General features: G+C 32.5%; 1 protein-coding gene across 10 annotated transcripts in view; it reads right to left on the reverse strand.

The window, feature by feature from the left end:
* Positions 1-24,843, reverse strand: part of NBEA (neurobeachin) — a 375,860-nt gene that overhangs the window by 343,363 nt on the left and 7,654 nt on the right. For all 10 annotated transcript variants that reach the window (XM_039327273.1, XM_039327274.1, XM_039327265.1 and 7 more), the window contains exons 2-6: positions 9,553-9,784; positions 5,617-5,717; positions 5,102-5,197; positions 4,067-4,188; positions 274-400 (exon numbers count right to left, since the gene is read on the reverse strand). In XM_039327273.1, coding sequence (XP_039183207.1) covers positions 274-400; positions 4,067-4,188; positions 5,102-5,197; positions 5,617-5,717; positions 9,553-9,784 — 678 coding nt within the window. The remainder of the gene's footprint in view (positions 1-273; positions 401-4,066; positions 4,189-5,101; positions 5,198-5,616; positions 5,718-9,552; positions 9,785-24,843) is intronic.

Consider the following 24,843-nt stretch of genomic DNA (forward strand, 5'->3'; position numbering starts at 1 on the left):
AATGTCTAAAAAATTCTACAATTTAATTTAATAATTTTTGTAAAATTTCAAATAATTTAGTAATATTCTATAGAAAAGTGCAGAAATTTAGTTTTAGTTTAATACAATGAACTCTGTTTTGCCACAGATATTTGTTTCCTTCTGTATGCATTAATACAAGGACTTCAAAATTGTCCAAAATGCAAAGACTAAAACTAAAAATTTGGCCACCATGACTTTAATCATAAAGTCTGATAATTTTTATAATTTCCTATATAAACATTTTGTGCTTACCTTGCGAGGCTGAAAATCATACTTCACACAATGTTGAAAACCTTTGCCTTTTGACTTCAATGATGTGACTATTAAACAGTTACCAACAAAATGTGCAGAGTAGCCAACCCCTTTGCTGGTGCGAAAACTGAAAATTTAAAAAATATATTTTAAAAAAAAGCATTCCAGGAAAATATTTTTTTCAATAAAAATATGTTATGCATTGTTTAATTAATAGAATCAATAGAGTTCCTCCATAGAGTTATAAGAAAATCTTTTACATAGTTGAAAAACTAAGACAAAGTTATTTTAGTTATTTTCTTATTGATGTTCAAATACTGAATTCCATAATAATGAAAAATAGTTTGTAATATTTTGTCACTCTGATAAACATTCAGATATACTTTATTATGATTATCTATTCTGACTTTTATCAATACTCTTTTTACAGGACACAAACCGAAATTCAGTTTTACCAATTTGACTGTTGCTATATGCATTACAGTAACATAGAAGAGGAAAAATAATATCAAACTTCTTGGAATATTCTTCCAGGTATATTCAGATTATTCCAAAGAAAGAAAAAAAATTGCATCTTTTCTTAAATAATCATATATGTTTTGCAATACTCCAAATGCTGTAAATAAATGTTACCTTCATTATGATTTTTAAATTTTGTTTCTGTTAGTATACAAAGGAAGAAAAATTTAAAAAGAAGAAATAGAAAACAAAATATGTTATATATTTGAAAAGCTTTTAAAAAATATGCAATTTAAATTTGATTATGCAGAATAATAATGATCAGTTATATGAATGAAATGCATATATACATATACGCTAAAAATGATCCTTGCATTATGGTCACATAATCAAGATTTGGATGTTTTGCAACTGGCAGGTGTTTACGGCCATCATAGTGTCCCACAATCACATGATCGCTAGTTGCATGCTTAACACCTGACTACCAAGCAGAGTCAATAGAGAAGCCAGTAATAAAATAGCAAGTTGTGGTCATATGATGATTAGCTTAACAATGATAGGTGACTCACTTAACCATGGCAGAAATGTGTCATGGTACCATGTTAAGCTTAACCTCATGTCACTGTAATGGAGTTGCTGGTCCCAATTGTGGTCATTAAACAAGGAATACCCTGTAATTGATCTAAAACTGTAAGTTCAGAGTATCATTATTGTAGGCTTAAGGACAATAACAAATACAAAAAAATCTTTTTTATTAATAAGACAAAATGTTTTTATGCTTACAAAAATAGTCAGAAGAATATGTTGATTCATTATAAGTTTTACAAAATCTATGCATAATGGCAACTAAGGATAGTATCTCTGCTGTAGAGATATTATCAGATATTAAGATATAATGAGGAAATTGGGAAAAATCAGTTATAAATATCTCATTAAAGGAAAATGGAAAAATTATATTCAGAGTAGTATTATAAATGTATTCTAGATTATGTAAGAGTAAAAGTCAATATGTATTTCATACCGCTGAATATGGATTTAGAACTCTCCTATTTTCATAGATTTACTACAATTATTTCCCTAACAAATATAATTTAAAAATAGTTAATATGATCCTCGGTATCATAAAGCATGACTCCTTTCAGAAATATTGATTTGTTAGAGCAGTTATTATATTCATTATCTTTAATGTCCTTAACAATTGTAATTGTATGTGGGAATGACCACAGGAGACATTACATGTCTCCCAGCATGTAAAATATTTCTTGGCATGTAAAAGCAGGACTAACAACAGTAGACATTAACATTATATTGTTCCATAAGGACTGCTATAGACATTTTGTTTTATAACCTTAAAATTACTATTGGATTAACAATTACACATAGATGACCTGCGGAATGATCTCTCTACTTCTAGTCAACTGAATATATCTTAAAGTAAATGATAAGAGAAGACTTTGATCGGAGTTGTTTATCATATACATCTTCCGAGGTAAAAGACAATACACACTTTTTTCAGGTTACACATAATGAGAATTTTCCAGAACCTATGTCAGAAATTAATTACTTGTAGACTTCTAAGCAACAAAAAAAAACTCTCAATTATATTGTTAAGAATTGTTCTTTTTTTATGTGCCCAGAGTCTTGCCCAGTCTTTCCTAACAAATTTTCCATACAAATTTACATACACACAGAGAGAGACAGAGGGAGGGGGGAAGGGAGGGAGGGAGATATCACCATTTTTGAAGAATATTTTTCTTTTGTTTATACTTAGTCTTTGAAATCAATTCTCTTTGTTTAAGCCCAACACTATTTTATGTATTGTAGTGTATTTTCTAAGAAAGTCAGTACTAATTGAAAGATATTTTTGGTGCCAAAGTTTTTGTGGACTGCAATCTGTTAACATGCAATAGAGATTTTAAGCTTCTGCCGAATGACTATAAATTCCCAGGTTTAATTGTCTTTCCACCACCATATCTTTTAATTAGCAGAAAGATGAAGTATGTTTGCTTTCTTTTGGTCTATCAAGTTGGTGGGGAGAAAGACTGATAGAAATGAGTATCAGTGAAAGCAATCCCTAATGAATTCATATAAGGCTGACCCAGTTTGATGTGGTATATCCACGGGATATGTGAAAACTATAAAGGACACTATCTTTATACAAGTCTAATCTATTTAAGGACACAGTGCCAGTCATGCAATGCAAGCTATTATATCTCGGCTATAAAATCCATGCACTATAGTAGGAAAGAGATGTAGCAAATTCTAATTATTTGCTTCTATTTAGCGGTTGTCTGCATTTCTGCAATCCAGATGTTGGTAGCCCTAATGCAATATAGTCTGACTAAAGCAGAATAATGGAATCACACCCCAAGTTCCACTTTGGAGTACGTGCCTGATATTGCAAAAAGACATAACAAAACATGCATATGTCCTCATGATACCAAAATGCTTGTTTTGTCACTGTCACCTTTCCTTCTTCCCTATATCTTTGTCATTATTAAACTCCTTGTTCCAGCAGGTGCATCTGTTAATATATTGCACATATTGTCATTTGTTTCTAGAAAGCAATAAACTTTATGACTATTTATAACTTTTCCTATTGTCCCATTTCTAAACCCGAATGCCAAAGATGTTTACATTAGCAAAAAAAAATCCAGTGCAATTTATTATTTATTAATTTCAGACATTTGGAAACTATAAGTGAAGCTGAAGTGTAGAATTTATCTACATCTCACATTTTTATTATAATATTGACTCCAATTTAATTAGATTTTTTTTTTTATAAATGGAGTAACATATACATTTATGTAGAGAGTAAATCCAGCCTGTTTGAGCTGGTCATCCTAGTCCTATGTAATACATTTCCAAGCCCAATACTTTATAATGTTGGATATGGAAAGAAATGGTCAAATACAAACTATATTTATTCAAAGCCACAATCTTATATTTACTTAAATGTAATTCTTGCTGTGCTTATCACTGATTATTAGGAAAGCATACAGCATCAAGTTTGTTAATGCATTATATAGGAATCCTCTATGTTACATTGGAAAAAGGTTACTTATTTAATAGTTCGGTTTATGTTAAGCTTTCCTCCATCAACACACAGTATTCTTTCATACAATTCTTTTTCATATAATAATGCTGTGAGGTAAGTTGGAGTGGGAGATACTGAGTAAACATACAGAAGACTATAGTATAAAGATTTTCTCTTTCCTTTGGTTATTTCCATCTGGTTACAACAATATCTGAAAAGTCCTGTTTTCTCTACTGAAAGAAGCAAGCAAGCAATTATTTAATTAAGCAACATTAAAAATATCACAATGATACTTACCAATAAAGATATGGTTTATCTTTATCAACATTAATATTATTCAATGGATCCATACGAAACCAAGTATTAAGCGTAAACCCATTTTGATAAGGCCACTTGGCAATTGGAGGCAATGCAATTGCCTATGGAAAAAAATGAAAACAAAGTTAATAATTATCTTATAAAACTAAAAATGTTTAGCAAAAAATAAGTAATTTGTAATCTCACTACAGATTTACACACTAATCCAAGCCATCCCATCATAATTCATACAAAGATACTAGTACAGTGATGGCAAACCTTTTAGAGACCGAGTGCCCAAAAACTGGCCCCACCCCCACTCCCCCCCTGCCCGCCCCCACTCTGCCCATCCCCCATCCCACCTGCCCACAGGACCACTCACCGCCTCCAGGACCCACTGCAGATCGCCCAGGCAGCCCAGCAGTGCTATGGTGTCCATACCCTCTGCCCGTGCCCTGCAGCATCAACTGCATGATGGGGTGTGAGGGCAGAGTCTTGTCTACACTGCCTGGCTGCCATGTCCTTGTCTGCCTTGCTCCGTGTGGGCCATGCTCGAGGGCAAGTCTCCTTCAAGGGGGCTACTGGAGAAGAGGGGGTCGCAGGGGGAGGCAAGGCTGGGGTAATGGCACGTGTGCCCACAAAGAGGGCTCTGAGTGCCGCCTCTGGCACCCATGCCATAGGTTCGCCACCACTTTACTAGTATTTGGAAAATAAATAAAAATACTACATCCGTCTGGGATTGGGTTTTGTTTTGTTTTTTGTGCCCACTTTCCATTTCTTTCCTTAGCATAGATAATGTACATGATCCAGAGTTTCTAAGGGATGAAATATACAGCAGAATACATCTAGTATTTTACCAAGAAAATCATTTCAGATATCTTTCTCACATATCAAGGCTCCAAATGTATTCAAACCAATTCTATATAAGTAAAACAATTAAACATGGTATTTTCAGATGGTTTCTAGAAGCATATTTATACATTAGAAGAGGATTTAATTTTTACTATTATCAATAAATTATTGCTTAAAACTTACTGCAGCACTGCAGCCAGGAAAGTTGAAAAAAGTATCAGGACCATGCCTCTGTGGCATCTGATTAAGGACTGACAACAATTTCACTGCATGTCTAGGCTATCAAAAACAAAATTGTACAATTATTTACTGTATTTATTTATTTATTAGATTTATATCCCACCTCACCTTCAAGAATGAAAGACAGCACACAGAGAACACTCCCTCAATTTCCTTCAGAAGAAAGCTATAGGCTTAAACTTACCAATGAATTTCCCTGATATATTTGAACCTGGGTCTCACCAGCTGAATTTCAACATTAGAACTACTATGCCACTAGAATCTATAATTATAGGTTCATCTTATTCACTTTACAATGAGATACTATATATTAGTTGGTATCTAGTTTTCCAAATAGACTAGAAATTTATTTTAAAGAAGTCATCATTTTTTTAAAAAAATGCTACATGCTTAATTAGATATAATGTTGTACCTTAATTAAGCAAGTCACAACTATATTTGCATTAGCCATAGCTTACCCAGATTCCATTTTCACCACGAAGCATGCTGAACAAAAGCTTCAATTCCTTAACGGTAATGCTGTAGCTGGCAAGAACTCCCAACATATCAACGAGAAGATCTTCAAAGAAAAATAAAATTACTCCATTGCTTCCTTAATTTTTTATATAAATTATATTTCACAAGTACAAACTGGATTGACTGTTAAAACTATAAATTATGAATGCTAGTTTTTCCAGCAATTAAAGACTATCTTGCAAAATTCAAAGGAATTTGCAAAGCCCTAAGAATTCATTTTTAGATTTCTTAGATCTGTCATGACAGAAAGCCCAAACCACTTGTATAATTGAATGGACAGATAAAAGGTTCATATTAATTTTTTGCTTTTTTCGTAAACAAGTTCAACAATATAGAAAGGTTTTCAATAATGCAAGAAATATTGATCAAGAGAAGAATCTTTATTATTTCAACAAATAATCTGAAATGATTATTTTGTAACTATATGGAAGCTTTTACCAACCATTAACCCTAACTTAAAGTAGGAATATTATTTTTTTTAATCTCATGTTTTGCAATTATACATCAGGTAGTCTTCGTTTATGATCACTTATTCAGTAACCAAGTTATAACCATGCTGAATTAACAGTACATATGACCAGTCCTCATAGCTGCAGTTGTCATACTATCCCTGTGATCATGTGATCACAATCCAAGAGATCAGCTCGCAATTGTGACATCACAGTATCTCATGGTCATATGCCTGCCATTTGTGACCTTCACTGACAGTTTTTGACAAGCAAAATCAATAGGGGAACTGACAAGAGGTCATTTCTGGATTTGTTTAATGATGCCATCCAGAAGTTATCTATACTTTTATACAGGCAATTATCCATATCTTTGGCTTTGAATTACATCTTACATCTAATGACTATGAGTGTAAGGAAAGGATATAATGTACAGCTTTATTTTTTCCTCTCCCTACCCACCAATTCCTTGCTTTCCCTTCTTTTTCTAAATCAGGCTTGATTAAATAATTCCCTTTATTAAAATATCTCCCATTCCACTGGATCAAATAAACATCATCAACAATAGTTTATTAATTTGGGTAGGAACAAGAGGGATACATTGTATACTTGGCATTTATAGATTTTTTTTTGTTTTTATTTATTTTTCTCAGAGGGGAGCAACTACTCTCACTCCCTCACTTTGTCTTCAAATAAAATATATGTATAATTTATTAGGTCCAATGGCAGTCTTTTCTGAAACATGGTATGCAAAAGTGTTGGGCTCTCAAGCTGTATGTAAACCAAGTTAGAAAATATGGGAACTGAAATAACTATTTGAAGGAGAGTCATATTTTTTCCTATAGGCAAATAACTTTACAGAAAGCTAGTGGTGGGAGGAGTAGGGAAGAAATTTTATGCAAGTAGTAATTGTAAATTTGTAAGATGTGTTGCAACTTTAATTATAAATAGTCTTTGATTTACAACCATTTGTTTAGAAACTAAAGTTACAATGGCACTCAAAAATGTGCCTTATGACTAGTCATCATGCTTATGACTGCTGCATCATCTCCATGGTCACAAAGCACTTGGCCATCAGAATGTATTTATGAAGGTCGCAGCATTCTGGAATTGCATGGTTGCCATTTGCAACCTTCCCAGCTGGCTTCCAACAAGCAAAGTCAATTGGGGAAGCTAAATTTGCTTAACAATTGCATGATTCACTTAAAAACTGCAGTGATTTGCTTAACCATAACAAAACAGGTTGCAAAATTGACTGTGATTCATTTAACCAATGGCCTTGCTTAGCAATGGAAATTCTAATCATAAATCGAGAACTACCTCTAATAAGTTTTCTAAGCTGATTGTTGAAGATTTGCAGACTGATGTCTGGTACTCCAAAAATTTTTAGAGACTACCAGATATTCTCCATAACAAACATGAAATTGTTTTAATAGGTTTATAATAAAGAAAGTTGAACATTTAATAGTTGGGAATACTTTTAATCAAACATTGGCTACTTTTTGAAAACTTAATACTCCATCCTCCAAATAATATTCATAAATTCATAACATTTTCCAAAAGTTATTTCTTAATTTAACTGAGTGAATATTGAGCATTGTCTGACTTCTTAACAAATAAATAAATAAACTTTTATTGCTTCTCCACTGAAAAATTATTTTCAACTAGATTATTTCCTGGTATCTCATTCTGAATATTTAAAACATATGATGGAAATGTTTTAATTTCAGACCATGGAACTATGACGCTTTCTGCTTTAGTGATAAAAATCTAAATATGTACTTTAAGCGCCCTTGTATATATCTGAATGATAAAATTATTAAAGAGGTGGAACAGAAAATGGCATAGGATTTTCTTTTTCCATATTAAAAGTGACTTAGTTTTTATATTAAACGTGACTTTTGAATAGCATTATCATATTTATTCAGTTAGATATTCTTCATATTAAAGAAGCTAAAATTGGCTAAAATTAATTTTTACTCTTTAGGCCAGGGTTCCCAACCGGGGGTACAAAATGATATTCCAGGGGGTGTGAAAACTTGGGTTTAGAAATTTCAAAATTATAGTGTATATGCGTAATTCATTGCCATTATTTTGAACTTTTTAAAGGGGTGTGAGGATATCAGAAGTGTTCTAGGGGTGCAGGTTATAGAAAAGCTTGGGAACCACTGCTTTAGGCATATCATCCATTTGGATCCTTGTTCTTTACAAAATTTAAGCTTAATAATAAACTTTATAGTATATATAGCAATGATACTGAAAAAATGGAGAGAAGTCCAGTACATTATTGGCCTTCATACAATGCAATATTGTAGCATCTACTGGGGATAAAACTGGAATAAATATACAGAGTACAGACTCAGTCATCAAATACTTACATTTTATTCTAAACACTATAGTATCAGTTCTTCATTTACAGAAGTTGAGAATCTTACATATTTAATTCATAATTTTGGTTTAACTCCATATAGGCAAATCCCAACACTTACAGTTATCCCATGTCAAAGTAAACCAGATTCAGTGACAATAGGTCATAGCAATAATCTAGAAAAACATAATAACTCCTTCATGTTGGCATAAGAATTTCCAGGAAGCTTTCTCAACTGGTAACTATGAAAATATCTCCCATGGAGATGAAAAAAAAAAATCCAACAGATGGTCTAAAACTCCTTTTAGGATTTACAGTAAGATAAATGGAAAGATTAACATCAAGATTGGTTTACCTTCCTATTTTAATTTCATTCATTATTTTAAACAACTTTACAACACCCCACAAAATATATTTGTTTGTAAAGGGCATCTCTAAAGATTCCCTGAGAAAATTAGTGGCTAAAATAGGAATGTCAGAATTCAGTTCCTGACTACAATTTAAGAATTATTATCAGATCCTTATTGAAATCCTGACAAACATTAAAATCCTGGTTCTGAAAGAAACAGTTCAATATCGATATTTTATGTATAAAATTGTGGGAAATAATTGATCATATTGGAAAATAACTTATACATTAAAAGCTTAAAATATACTCACTAAATCTGCATTTTAATTTTGGGGTGGGGTTGCCTGGTGCACAAGATTTTTTATACATACTAAGGCTCTCTCAACAATATAATTTGCATTCAAATAATCTGGATAAATCATTTTTTGAACATCTGCTGAATTTAAAGTTTGATTTACTTTGATTACCACCCTGTTCAAATTCACAAATGTTTTCTGAATACCCTAAATAAGCTAAATACAACTTTCAAAATTTTATTTTTGAGAGGATTATTAAAAAACATTTTAAAACAGAGTCTAAGAAAGTGGTATCGGAATAATCGTAATTCCAAACTGTATCTCCTATACATGCTCAGATAATATCCTTTAATAATTAATCAGTTCATATACAATGTTAAAAATACCTCAATTATGATAATCTATTATATAATTTATACCTGCAATCATATCATCCACAGTACTCATCTTCAATAGCACCTGTTCAATTAAACCAACTTCTGTACTGGTCTGCAAATTCCGGACACTTTTACGAAGGATGGCAGTGAACATACTCCAAATTTCTGCTTGACACGTTACATCACAGTGCTCTAAAAGTTCTGACATGCATGTTATACTTTCTGCATCTTGGATTATAAAGTTCATCTCTAGATCAAATTCTCCACCAACCAACTGAAAATTAAAAAAGAAAAAAAGAAAATGTTAATTTACCAAATCTTTTCAAGATTGAGGCAAACTAACTCATTTTTTTGATGTTCATAAACTACTTTGTGATCTATAAAAACAAATGTATTCTTAGGGGTTACCTTCTTGTAAATAGTCTCATTATTAATTAAAATATATGATGGTAAATATATATTTTAAAATCATAATATGTGTATGCAATCATAATACTGCAGACTGTATGACAAAGGCTAGAAAAATTAAACAAAATTCTATCACTTGTTTATGAGTCTTTAGAAATTTATGTTGAGTATTGAAAGATAAGCCTATAGAGCTTTGTGGTAAGAAATTCATTGGGTCAGTGAGAGCTGAATTTGGTAAGATTATATAGGGATAGATCAGGCTCAAATCAGAACTGATTGTTTATTATCAGCTACCAAACTTTGCCATTATTTGTTCACTCAGAGTCTCTTTATATATTATTAGGACCTTAATTAAGAGTGTAATCAGAAGCTAGTACAACACAGTTTTTTAAGAAAACATACAGAGTAGGATAGATTCATACCATCTCTAATACTTTGTGCATCATTACTACAATGCTGTCTTGATTTTAATATTTATTGTTATAGTCTATCAGGAACCCATTCAGATTATGATATATAAATGACAGAAATATTTTTTTTTTCATTTCCAAATCCTATCTAACACTTTATGTAGACTAAAGGTCAGTAGCCCAACTCTTCTATTTATAAAAAAGGCATTGAGCATAATGAGGCATAGGATACATTTTTCAAGGGCTTACCTCTATTACTAAATAATTGCTAAATAAATAAATAAAAACATACTGAAGCAGTTTATTAGTTAACTGTCTTGACTGGTTTATGTACAAATAAATGTCACCACACAGAATCCATCCACAGATACTGTCAGAGAAATAATGGTGCCATGAGCATTTCACAACAGTCTTCAGTGCACATATTAATAAACATCCCTACAACTTTTCAAGAAAATTACTTTTTAAAAAAAATATATAATAGTATCAGCTAAATGTGACAGAGTTGTACTAATTTTCAAGCATCTTTTACATATCTCAGCATCTTTTTTAATCACCTCAAAAGAATAAAGCACTAGCAACAATAAGGTTCCTAAGGTTTTAATTGCTATTTCATTTGCAAATCTGTACATAGCTGTTATTATAATAAATAACCATAGTGGGAAATTTGATATCATTCTATGTTTCACATTTGACCTTCAACTTCAGTCTTTTTAATTCGAAACCTTTTAATTCCAAATATTTTTTCTCTCAATAAAAAACTGTGTCCCCCCACCTACAAGCAAATTAATACCAGTTCCTAAACAGAACAGAAGCCAGTATCTTTGGGGAAGCTGGAAAGAAATAGTTAGCTCTACTTCCTTTGCTATTTATATGTCTTGAGCCTTTTCTTCTCTTAAATGAAGTTTTTCAGTTTACAAGACATTTACAAGCACTTGATCATAAGTATTAATTAGATCAATTAAAGCAAAAACAACAAAGTACAAGCAAAGCTTTGGCAGATCACAGCTCTTTATCAGTTACAAAATGTACACTGTAATTGTGAAAGATGGTACTTTGGGAAAAAAAGTCAAAAAGAGACCTGAGACAGAACAGTTTAACAAAATAACAAGGAACAACAATTGTTTTCTTAGTAACAGTGTAATAAGAAAACTTAATCTCCATTCCAAAGAAATATTGTTAAATCTGAATTCTAGTTCAACATTTTCACAGTGAAGTCAGGATTTCTTATTACCTTTTATTCAAGAATGCCGCTTTAAAAGTATCCTAGAAGCTTAAATGTTTCCTGTTGGTTTTGGATATTATTTTTGATGTACATTTTTATTGATTTATCCTTCTAAGAAACACTGCTGAGTTTATCTAATGCAGAGAGTCATGGGCATTGCCAACAATTAATGCCATAAACACTAGAGAAGAAGCAAATATACATTTCCTTGAAGTTATGATTGATGTTATAGGTACTATGGCAGTGTTTTCACAATATATTTAAAAGCAGTTGTCATCTGGATTTGCCACAGACTTTGGTTTCTATATCTGTTTTCCTGTGGTATGATATAATAGAATATCACACATATTACTATAGTTCAGAGCATATTCAAATATATTGTGAGAATTTATAGCCAATCATGGACAATGTTTTCCTTCCTCAAGTTCTGCATGAAAGTTCCATGTTGCATACAGATAGCCATGCAACTTCATACAACTGTTAACCACTAACAATAGAACACTAGGTTCAAAATTAGTTGAGTTTAATTATTTCTTCGTGAAAGATTCAAAATTACCAATTTAAAGAACATGTTTTTAAAATTATATTATCACTATTGTTGATTTTTTTATTGTTCCTACTTCCACTCTACACTAAGTTTTGTCCTTATAAAAAATAGAGACATCAGTGCTACAGGAAGTAAGCATTTCCTTTCTCTCTAATTGGTAGGTATAATCTGAAAGCAATGACACCAATTGCTAGAAAATGCATTCAGTTGATTTAGTACTAAATTTGTACTGCATACTGCCGGAATCAAGGTAATAAAGGGGTCAGCAGCATTCAGGGATGCTACCCAGTTGTCTCACCATAACAATGCACTTGGGGAAATTTTCGGGATTATTTTTCTCTGCCATACTTACAGTATTCAACCTCTTTGGAGTTAATTTCTTTTACCAGCTTTTCCTCATATTTGGTTGACTTCTGTCCAACGTTCAAATAATTAACTGACAACTAACAAATGTGAACCTGATCCACTTTACATAATTTCCAAATAAGGAGGAAAACTAAATATGAGCTTTAGCTGTTACGCTCAACTCCCAGCTATTAATCTATTCACTTGATATGTGCATTTTGGTGCTATATGCTATGAATTACCTCAGTTACTGTATTAGTATAAGTATCATCTTTGTTTCAGCCAAAGACCAATAATTGTTTTTTAATTGTATTTGTGGTCTACTTTTATATGGTTTCTTACTATTTTTTTCTTGGTTATTATTCACCTAGAGTTATGATTTGAAGATGGGTGGCCATATTAATTTTCTAAGTTACAAAATAAATATGGAACTATGATTATAGTAAAAATAACCTACTACAAACCATCAATATAAATTGTAGTTACAATACCCTTCCTTAAGAATTCACTATCTCCAAATTCACTAGCATGTCATACGAACCAGATAAAATATTGCATTCCTCTTGATTAATCTACCAAAACAAGAGCAATGTGCCAGTTAGAGAAATACAAACCAAAATGAGTAGAATCATCTTTCCTTCATTCTTCTCCAACAGACAGGAGAAAAACAGCCTTTTCTGAATTAATCTTATATTACAAGTGCTTCTTATTTTTTGCATGGTTTTCTGTACCAACCTAAAGAGATGTGAATAAAAAAACTGGAGATAATGGAACCTTGAAAAACTTTATGAATGTATAAAAGCCCATCTCCTTAGTTGCATTTGTAGGTAAAATACAAAAAAGACATTTCGAAAGTCCTCTTCTAAGCCTCAAAAACTACAAACACACAAAACCCCTGCAGAGAATAACAGTTGGGCTTTGGGCTGTATTTACTCTGTAGATATATTATTCTGGGTAATGGAACCCTGTATAATGAGGACCACCTGTTTTGACACTAGCATTCAGACATCAGTGAGGTATTTAGCCCAAATGAAAGTACAAAATAGAAAACAAAATTAAACTACTAAAAAAATTGAACTATTCTTAGTAACAGCTCATTCTCCTGAAACAAGGAAAGAAAAACATATATGGTGAGCCATGATTTTCTTAAATATGATTTCTTGAGTCTAATGTAATTATCTGAGTGTGTACAATATGCTGTAAGCCATCAATTATATAAACCTAAGTCGATGCATAACACATAACAAAGACTAAATATCCCACATTACAGTTGAACATATTATATGAATTAGGCCAACATATAAACCTTACACACTATATTAATCCATTTTGTGATTTATGCAATCCTGACTCAATGTAAACTTTGGTCTCTGACAGAAGGCCACCTGAAGAGTCTAGAAGCATTTGAAATGTGGGTTTAGAGGCGGCTGTCACATATACACTGGGTTGACAAGATTAGAAATGAGGAGGTGATAAGCCGCCTGAGAAAGCCAAGGGAAATCATCAAAACAATTAAAAAATGAAAATTGGAATATTTCAGACATGTGATGCGGCACCCAGAAAAATACGGCATACTCCATTTAATCCTTCAGGGAAAGATTGAAGGCAAACGAGGTCCAGGCAGAAGAAGAACATTGTGGCTTCAAAATCTAAGGGATTGGTTTAGACAAAATTCAGCAGCACTTTTTTGTGCGGCTGCTGATAAAAAACATGATCGCCAACGTCCGATAACGGATATGGCACAAGAAGAAGAAATGTGAAACAAAAATACTTATTAGAATATATACAGTAGTTTTAGCCTGATTTTGTTTAAATAATAAAGATGTAGGAAACTTCTTAATGACTAAAGATTACACTTAAAATATTAAGAATCACAAACTGAATGGACTACCTTATATATCAGAACACTCCTGAGATTCTGTAAGGTGTCTTTTTATGCATATATTAGGGGGTACTCTACAGTTTTATATATTTTCAAAATGACAGGTAACTTAGTATTGCCTTTTTGTATTTATTTATTTATTCTCCCACCATTATTATTTTTATAAATAACTCAGGCAGTGAACATAGCTAATAGACTTTCATCTTCCTATTTTGTCCACAACAACTTTGGGTTAGGCTGAGAGAAAGTGACTGGCCCAAATCCATCCAGTTAACTTTCATGACACCAAATATGTCTATATGGATCATAGATTATATGGATCAAATACTAAATATAAATTTATTTATAAATTTTATAAATAAATAATATGTTGATATATGATCAAAGGTGATTGCAAGGGCCACAAAAAATGAACTGCAGCTTATCCACTCTGAAGCATTGCATAGCACCAATATAGTTTCCTCTATGAGTCAAAATATTTATGAGGTAAACTGCCTAATTTTATTTCTAGGATCAAATGATAGTTTCAATTTAAATTTCTCCAGTTCTATTCCAATGTTTTAAATATTACACTCTATTATAAGAAATATATTTATGTATACCATTATCATTATTATTATGACTGCCTGCACAGTCAGCCAGATGTTTAGACTTGATTTGGCATTTTTATCCACTTATCCCAAAGACCTGGGATAGGCAGATGTTATTGTTTAGTGATGTTAAAGGTATCATCACAGGATGTAAGCTTCCTTTTGCAATTGACTGATGGTGATTTTGTCAATGCCAATGATATTCAAGTGGTACTCCACGCACTTACTACTATTGGTACTATCTTTGTTTTCTTTGCCATAATTGTTCTATTTGCATGTCTTTGTATTTTCTGATTTTCTCCAGTCTTCTTTTATTCAGCTCCATCTATGTATTATCACATCCACTATCCAGATTTTTTTGTCTTTCTTATCAAACATGATTAAATCTTGGGTGTTAGTGACATGTATTTGTCTGTATTGTTGTTGTTGTTGTTGTTGATCATTGCAGAGTCAGCTAGATGTTCAGACTGGATTTGGCATTTTTGTCTACCTATTGAGTCCTTACCAAGGACCTTACCAAGGACCTGATGTGGATGTTTGATGGTATTACAGATATCGTCGCAAGATAGAAGCAGTTCCTAGTAAGGCTGCCTTTTGCAATTGACTAATGACGAATTTGTCAATGCAAATGGTTTTCAAGTGGTGCTCCAGTTGTTTTGGGATTGCACCCAAGGCACCTATTACTACCCTTGCTTGCTTTTGCCACAATATTTCTATTTCTGGTCTTTGCATTTTGTTATCTTGTCCAGTTCTTTCTCGTCTATTCTGCTGTCTCCAGGCACTCTTATTGACAATTGTTAAGTCTGGGGTGTTATGTTGCTGGTGCTTGTCTGTTTGAATTCTATGACTTTCTCTATTTTATGATCCCACCAGTTCTTGCATACAGGCAAATGATATTTCTTGCAGATCTTCCAATGCACCATGTAGTGCTTTGTCTTCCCATGCCTCTATTCTGTTCTTCATTTGGTCTTTCTTGTAGGCCAGTTTGGTCTCTCCGGTAGTCAGTAAGCCTTCCTGATATACTAATTTCAGTGCATTTTCATCACTGTCTTTTAGATATTCTTCCAAAGCCATTTTTTCTTCATCAACTATCTGATGTACTTGTAGCATTCCATGCCCACCTATTTGCCTTGGTAGATAGAGTCTGTCAATGTCACTGCATGGATGAAGAGCATGATTCATTGTCATTATTTTTCTGGTCTTCCTATCCATTGCTTTTAGTTCTGCTTGAGTCCACTCCACTATTCCAGCTGTGTATCTAATGACTGGAATTGCCCAGGTGTTGATTGCCTTCATGGTATTTCCTCCATTGAGTTTGGACTTTAAGATCTTCTTCACTCTCTTGATGTATTCACCTCTAATTTTTTCTTGATTTCAGTGTGCTTGATGTTGTCAGCTTGAAGGATACCCAAGTATTTGTAGTAATTTTCCTCATCCATACTCTTAATGTTATTAAGAGATAATGTTTTTCCATATAGCTTCAGATCATCCATGTAAAGGAGATGGGATAGTCTGGCAGGTGTTTTTGATGTTTCCCAGTTAAGTTAAGGTGAATTCATATAGCTGAGCTTAAAAGTGTATGAGCTTAAACGTGTTTTAAATTGCATAAATATGACCTAAAATGTGATTTGTTCTCCACACGTCCTATAATTAAATAAAGACATAGAGCCCAGTTAAACAAAAGTCAAAAACATGACTTATTTAGCTTACCATTATTAGTTATGAGTGGGACACTCACATGAAAAGAATTATTGATTTGTTATGACCTACTCTTGGAGAGGGGAAAAAAGGAAAGACGGAAGAAAATTTATTTATCACATTTCTTCTCAAGTTGATGGGGAAATAGCCAATTGGGTTAGGTCAACCTTCACAGCCACAGCATTAGGTCACCCTACAGACACTCTACAGCAGGGGTGTCAAACTGGTGACCCGCGGGGCGGATGCATGTGCAGGCGATGCCCACCCCAGCTCTGCAAAGGAAAAAATGTCATGATACATCATGATATGTCACGTGACACAATCGAGTTTAACACCTGTGCTCTACAGAGTCATAGTCACCCTACTTCATGGCTAAGAGAATAATTGGCAAAGGGAAACATGTATTATTCAACAGGGCACTTCAGATTGCTGATGGATTGAAGATAAAAACAGTACTTTAGAATGAAAATAGCAAAGATAATGACTTATACCTGTCTAATTTTGAAATGTGACAAAAGATCTCAAGAAGGCCTCAAAACAGCTTTCTCCAGCTGTAGAGCTCATGATTTTATAGAGCTGCTGAACAATAATTGGGATGGCCAAAGTAGATATAATGCTATATTTACTGATGTGTGAAAGGGAATACATGCAAGGGGGATCGGGAATACAACAAACTATTCCACTGTATATATATAACTTAAGAAGCCTGCAGTTTTTAATTTTCCTTAAAGAATGATAATTAAGCATTTTAGCATTATATAGGTGGCCTGCTGGGTATTAACTAATGTTAAATTAAAGGAACTAACAGTTCCACTATCTTAAATTAATGGCCCATTAACTAAGCATTTTATATTTTTAACAGGCACAGCAAGATTTTTAAAATGTCCAATTTCTTAATTATTCAGCTGGTAAAAACTCTGTCAGAGTAGCCTCTAATGGAATAAATGAGCTGTGAAGTCTATCTCAGATAAGTTACAATAGTTGTATGTAAGGTTATTTATGACTCCATCAGAGTAGGCTCTTGTTTCTTGGTGAAAACATGCTATTTTAAAATAAAGATACCATACCATGTGATTTTGTTTAAAAAAAATCACATTTTATGAGAATGACATCACAAGCCATTCAGCTTTTACCTCTACTGCATGCTCTGCATGAAACAGAATAAACTCCCATATTTAGTTTCTTTTTCAGTGTTATGCAAACATCTGGTACAAAATGTGTTGACAATGCCTAAGCAAAGAAAAGATGATGTCTTCTAAAGCTAAATTGCAGATTCTTTTGAAGGGGAACGAATATGTTCTGCATGGAAATTTTATTTATGTTAACATTTGTTGGGAGACAGCATTGTCCTCTCAGATAAATTTCTCAATTGTCTTTCTGGCAATTTGCTGTTTCAGAGAGTGGAAAAGGTTCAGATAGCGCAAAAGGAACATTTAATCACAATGAAAAGTGAAAGGAATGTATATCAAATATATATAAATGACATAAAATTAGATGGGATGTTTAACAGAACACAAAAATAAAATCAAAACTATCTTGATAGATTAGAGAAATGGGCTCAAAGTAACAACATGAAATTTAACAGAGTAAGATCAAAGTTCTCAATTTCAAAAATCAAATGAACAGAAAAATCAAATAAATAGATGGACAATCTCTGCATAATTATTTATGAAAAATATCTTGAATAAATACGATTAAAAACTAAGTACCAATTAACAAAATGATGTAGCTTCAAATATAATAAATGTCACTTAGGTGGAATCAACAGAGCCATAGTTTCAAACTCACAAACTCATTCCTCTTTATTTTGCTTTGATGAGACCCCACTTCAAGTAATATATTTAGTTTTGACCATGACACTGAAAAGGATTTTTAAAAACTCATAAAGTTTCAGAGATGTGCACAAGACTGAATACGATAATAGAAAATGTCTTACAAAGAGAGAACGAAGGAGCTAAATTTGATTAACTACTATATGAGAAAAGACAATTTGGATGGGGTTATAACAGCATCCTTAAAAAGAAAAGTGGCATTATGGAAGAAGGTCAAGATCTGATGAGTACAGGATCCAGATTAATGGATTTAATTTACATAAAGGTAGATCCCAACTTAAATTATTTGTTTGTTTGTTTACGTGTATTATGGCTGCCGACCAGAAGAATCTGGGTGGCTTACAACATCCAAATATACAATTGAAACTCTAAAAAACATGAAAATTAAGTATGGCAGCCCAGATTTAAAATAACCATAACAATAAAAACATTATAGACGCACTATAGACACACTAATCGCAGGCCTGGGAACACAGTTGGGTTTTAAGGGCCTTCCAGAACCATAGGAGAGTGGGCACCATATGTATGACATGGGAGGATGCTGTTCCAGAGAGTAGGACAGTGATAGAACCCAAATAGCAACATTTAACTGAAGGGATCTGGAGAATATCCACTCTATTGGAAGGTATTCATTGGGCAGAAACAACTGGAGATAGGTGGTCTCTCAAATAACCAGACCCTGTGCTATGAAGCGCTTTATAGGTAACAACATCTTATTAGAACAAGAAGAATATTAGGAAAACTTACTTATCAGTAAGAGCAATTTAACAATAGAACAAACATTTCCTAGAGAGAGCGATAATAGGATTCCCTTTGCTGGATGTGTTCAGAGCTAAATAATCAATTCAGGTGTTTAGTTTCCTGCTCTGAGAAAGAAGATGGTTTTGACAATGTCCTAAGAAATCTCTTACATATTTTTTATGTCCCAGCAGATTTGAAACTAACTTTATATATATTTAGTATCTGTAGCAAAGCAGAACTTTTTACTACTAATTATTAGAAAATGGAAGTTATAGTTATTTTCAAAGACACTTAACATTTGAATGAACCTTCTAAATACTAACTTACTTTATCCTTATAATAGTTCTTGAATATTTCTATGAAGGCCATCTCCATATTTCTGTGAAGGTCAACACCAACTACAATGCCTTTATCTGTCATCTTCCCCCATTCACCTGCTGTGTAGCACTATACAGAGTCATGGAGATGACCTCTGACAAACTATGCTTTAAAAAATGCTTTAAGGTAGGAAATAGGAAAAGTGTTAATAAGACACTCAGACTCACTATGTCTAACCCTTTAGGATATTAGAGGAAGAAAAGGGTAAATCTAGTCAGGCACCAAGATTCTATTCTAATCAAATTTTGGATTCTGTTCTCTGATATAAAATGTCAACCTCAGAGGCCCGAAAGACAGGAATTTGCCAATAAAATGGGAATAATATCAATAATAACAACAGAAAATAAACTCCATAGCATCAGTTCCTATCTTTGCAGTTTTGAAGAACATCTGAATAGGAAACCTGCAGCTGCTGCTTTTTTTTGAGAATTATATATATAATTGCTGCTTATTTTATTCTGGAATTCTCCCATTTCAAAAGATAAAAAGAGGGTGTCGATGAAGGTTCTCAATCATCCAGATAGAGCTGTCTGAAGGTTGTCTGAAGGTTGAATCGTTGCAACTGGACTAATTTTTTTGTTGTTAGCTTCTTCAGCCAGAGCAATGGTTGTTAAGCAAATCACTTGTTAACTGAAGCATGTTGTTATTAAGTTAATCTGACTTCCACCATTGACTTTGCTTGTCGAAAGCCAGCTGGGAAGGTCACAAGTGGTGATCACATGATCCGAGGATGCTGCAACAGTCATAAATATATGCCAATTGCCAAGGGGCCCAAATTTTGATCACATGAACATGGTGATGCTGTGACATTCATAAGTGCAAGGAACTGTTGTCACTTTTTTTCAGTGCCACTGTAACCATTCATTAAATGAATGGTTGTAAGTTGAGGACTACCTATAATGGTGAATCTTTTGGGCTCAGCATTATCAAAAATTCAGAAAATGCCTACCTTGACTTTGCTGGTATGTCACATACACCCCCTATCTTGGACAAAGGAGATCTCTCTATGCCACCTTGTTGAGCCCCCCTCTTTTGGACTCTCCTCTCTGGACTTTCTGGAAGCTTCAGAAGAAAACCCTGCTCTCATGGATATTCTGGAACCTTAAAGAATTGTGCAAGAATGTTCATGTGATTTTCAGTGCCTCAAAGGCTGCATGAGAGCAAGGACTTCTCGCACAATTTTCAACAGGTCCAGAGGCCTGGTGTGTCAATAAAAAAAGTATGGTGTGTTACCTATGACATGCATGTCATAGGTTTGCTATAGGTTTAAGGGTTACACTTCAATTGATTTCTATTTCTATTTCTATTTCTGAAAACTGAAAGTCTGCTCAGACTGAGACAAATTTCTCTACTCTTTCTTAAATTAGTGTTCTATGAAGAGAAGTTACTGTACAAGCTTCTGATGCAGTCTGCCTATTATTATTTATCTATTAAATATTTATAAAATATTTGGGTTTAATATAAGAGATAAACATTCATGCACCCTGTTCTACTTGCTCAGTATTCTAAAAGAACACAGTGCCTTGGGCTTTTTAAAACATTTCCAAAAATTTTCATTGTTAGCATAAACTGGATTCAGTCAAGTGTTGATTTTTTTTTCTGAACCTTCACATTTCTAATTCTTCATTTATCAGATGACAATTACAAGTTAAAACACTGCTTTTGTCCTGGAAACTTCGAGCAAATGGATGTTAAACTTCAAACATACTAATCACTGTGAATGTGGGACTAGTATTTATAGTATTGTAGGCTGCCTCTACCCTGGGGAATTTCTGCTTTTGCAATGTTGGTATCAATTATCAAAATTACTACAGAATAGTGGCTAAACATTACACAGTTTGTACTAAGGCTTTTTTTTGCAACAGCATGTTGTATAAGAAAATTTCTTTCGTGTCTTGCAGAATATGTCAAGCAAGTGTTTAATGTAAACAATATTCCACTATATTAATAGAAGCATGGAAATAAGAAAAGGAAAAAACTGCTAAAAACTGTTTAGGTTTGTGCTTTTCTTTAAGCAAATAATGATTGAAATCCCAGGGGATGATGATGCAACTCTCTTGAGATGTCTGAGATCAGATGATATTAAGAAACTAACAGGAACTATTAACATGTAATAATATGATTTTATATAACAATTAACAAACTTTGGGGGTTTAGAATAGATTTGGGGAAGACTAAAATTTCAGTTAAAAAGATAAATTAAAAAGACATGACAAGAAGTGTTTTGTGTTCCCCACCCATATAACAGTGCAATGTCCAAAAATCCCAGGACCCGTTAATCCTGCAGTCCCTCAATTATTTAATGATGAAAAATGCAAAACATATAAAAATGAAATTCAAATTATAAATGTTAAACATTATTAAAATTTGTTATCATTAATATAAAATGGGGATTTTTTATCATCCAATGTATTTTTATCTACAAGAACAAACAATAACATTTCTAATTCACTAATCCAAAAAACAGTTATCAAGCTCATTTATTTGAATGTCCAACATATTCATGTTATTTTATTTTTAAAGTAACATACAGTATTTTCAAATGTATGTAGTTGCATAACTATGACAAAAGCATCAATAAACAATTAGAATGAGTATTATAAGAGTTATAATTGCAAAGAAGTCAGCACTGCCATTTTCTGCTTTTACACAGCACCTAGCGTTGTTGTAAAAGTTTCTAAAGATGTTAACATTATTGTTTAGGGATACCATATGTTTATGGTATGTATCATAATAAATTGCTATTGACAGAGTCAAATGCGCTCAGTATGGACCATGTCCGCCATAAACACAGTAACCAAGATTAGATTATTTAATGCCATTCTCATATGACTGCCAACTATGCTAGTGATCTACACCTAAGGGTATTGAATTCAGCCTGGCTAAAGTGAAGGTCTTAAGAAATTTCAGAATCATGAGGAATGATAAATAATAAGCTAGAGGGATATAATGGATTATGACATCTTGTTTAAATTTATTTGGAGATCTATATCTCATATTTGTTGTTTGACGGCAGTTCTAGAATTGTCAAAACCTAATGAGCACAAGTTTTCCATAGAAAAACCCAGTAAATTAAATTAGAGATTTTTAGAGCCACGAGTATTTAAAATGAACTCTAATTACTAATGGGTCAAAAGTAGAGGAAATAGGACAAACATAAGCCAAATAGTTATAAGAATTTTTTTTATATTTTGTAGAACCATCAGTATTGATCTAATAGGATTTTGAGTAGTTTCAAGAATATTAAACTTTGCAGAAAAGCACATTTAAAGCTAAGGAACCTGCCTTAGCCTAGAAAACCCTGCAGGTTGCAGGGATATAATATCTTCTAACTCTCATTCATATAATTTATAATTACAACACAGAGCCTTAATAAAAACCTGTGGTACTTCACTCAATAGTTCCCTATAGTTTGTGGCAGCACTGACATACACTTGTTGAATCTGTTCATCCTGTCTAAAAATGTTACAGCAGCAATATGGCATTCATTAAATTCAAAAGAGATTGTCTTAGAATATGTGTGAGATTATAATCTAGATGAGTATAAAGCACACAAATCACATTTTGATATATTAAGAAGTAAATGTGTATTTTCAGACTCCAATATCTAATTAAAATATGTGCAGCTTTGATGAAATATTACAAATATTGCTTATATGTGCATAAATCACCAATACAAGCTCAGAATCTCAATGTTAATATCTTAACCTTCCCAACGTTTTATCTTAAAAAATTCTAAATCTTTTTATGATGTTAACCAATTAAGTGTAAACTACAATTGTAATAGGAATTCAACTATTATTTTAAACAATATGCAAAACTCCATACTTCCTTAAGAAATTAAGGAAGATTCCTATATCAACTAAAAACTACAGAGTGAGTTTACATAGACAATATAATTATCCAAATGGGAATTTGTCAAGGAAAGCCACATAACCATCAATGATGTTGTAAAGTATCCTGAGATTTAATTAGCACAAGTGTTTCAAAAAAAAAAGGAAGGTAGAGAGAGTATGTCCTCTAGAAGAGCCTTCCCACATGTTATGAAAATGCTTATAACAAAAGTATGATAGGCTGATAAATTAGTCTACCTGTAACATACATTAAAAAAGGTTTAACCAAGGTCCTGTATTATTTATTTTAATTAAGCTGCAGATTTGCAAACAAAAACAATTTAACTTTTTAAAAAATTATGTTGTTTTGCATAGTCCATAGTACTGATTCTTTTTAAAAAGATATAACTTATAACTTAACATAAAAAGTACAAAACTACCATCGTTGAAATTAAATATTTTTATAAAGATACAACAACTATTCAGTTAAAAATTATTCAGTTAAAGAATATATTAGTTTTTATTGTTCCTTATTCAAACAGCTAAGTTAAAAATTATTTTACTTTTCTAAATGTAAAAGACTGCCAGAATTAAGAGTAGAAAGCAACAATAGAAAACACCTAGCTTCTTTCTTTCATATACCAGAGCCAGCTCTGCTGGAAGGTCATCTAGCTCTTGGTTATCTGTGGCATAAATAAGAATATGAATAGAAGGCTGATCACATAGGGTTTTTTGTTTGTTTGTTTCAGTTGCACATAATAAAGTCTGTATGTATTGGGAGATAAAGTTTTCAAAATATACCATATACATACACAGCCATCTGTCAGAATATTAGAAAACGGTACAGCACTAGTGTATTAGAATTATCTTTTACATGTTCTAGAAAAATACTACAAACAATGCAACATACCTGATACATACCTATATTCCCTTATTTTATTAAGACATTTTAATAATCATTACAATTTTACAATTATCTTTATATTATATATTTCAAAGTTTTATATGACAACAGTCAGACTTAACAGAAGGTTATACTAAAACTTTCAAAACAAAACCATGCCATAAAATCTAAAAACATTAAAAGATTAAAATTACTGAAACGGCAGAGCACAGTAGCCAACAATGCAGCAGGACAAAAAAAAATTGTACAGATAAATCATTTCATAGAATAAATGGTCTTCATCATGACACATTATATAAAGAGAGTCAATTGCTGAAAGTGCATTGTGTTCCTTGGACAACGGATTTTTAGGAGCATAACCCAATATGCCAATGTTTCCAGTCTTACAAGGAAATTATTCCAAAAAAATCAAGCAAATATGTAGGTCTTTCAGACTCAGACTGAAACATCCCAGCTGCAGTATCCATACTCCGGTTTCTAACTTTTCAGCTTCTTTTTTAAAAGGCAAAATTGTTAACTGTTAATATCCTAATTCCTTGA

Source organism: Crotalus tigris, unplaced genomic scaffold (genome assembly GCF_016545835.1).
Source record: "Crotalus tigris isolate CLP2741 ecotype Arizona unplaced genomic scaffold, ASM1654583v1 scf7180000024359.8030256, whole genome shotgun sequence".
Lineage (NCBI taxonomy): Eukaryota > Metazoa > Chordata > Lepidosauria > Squamata > Viperidae > Crotalus > Crotalus tigris.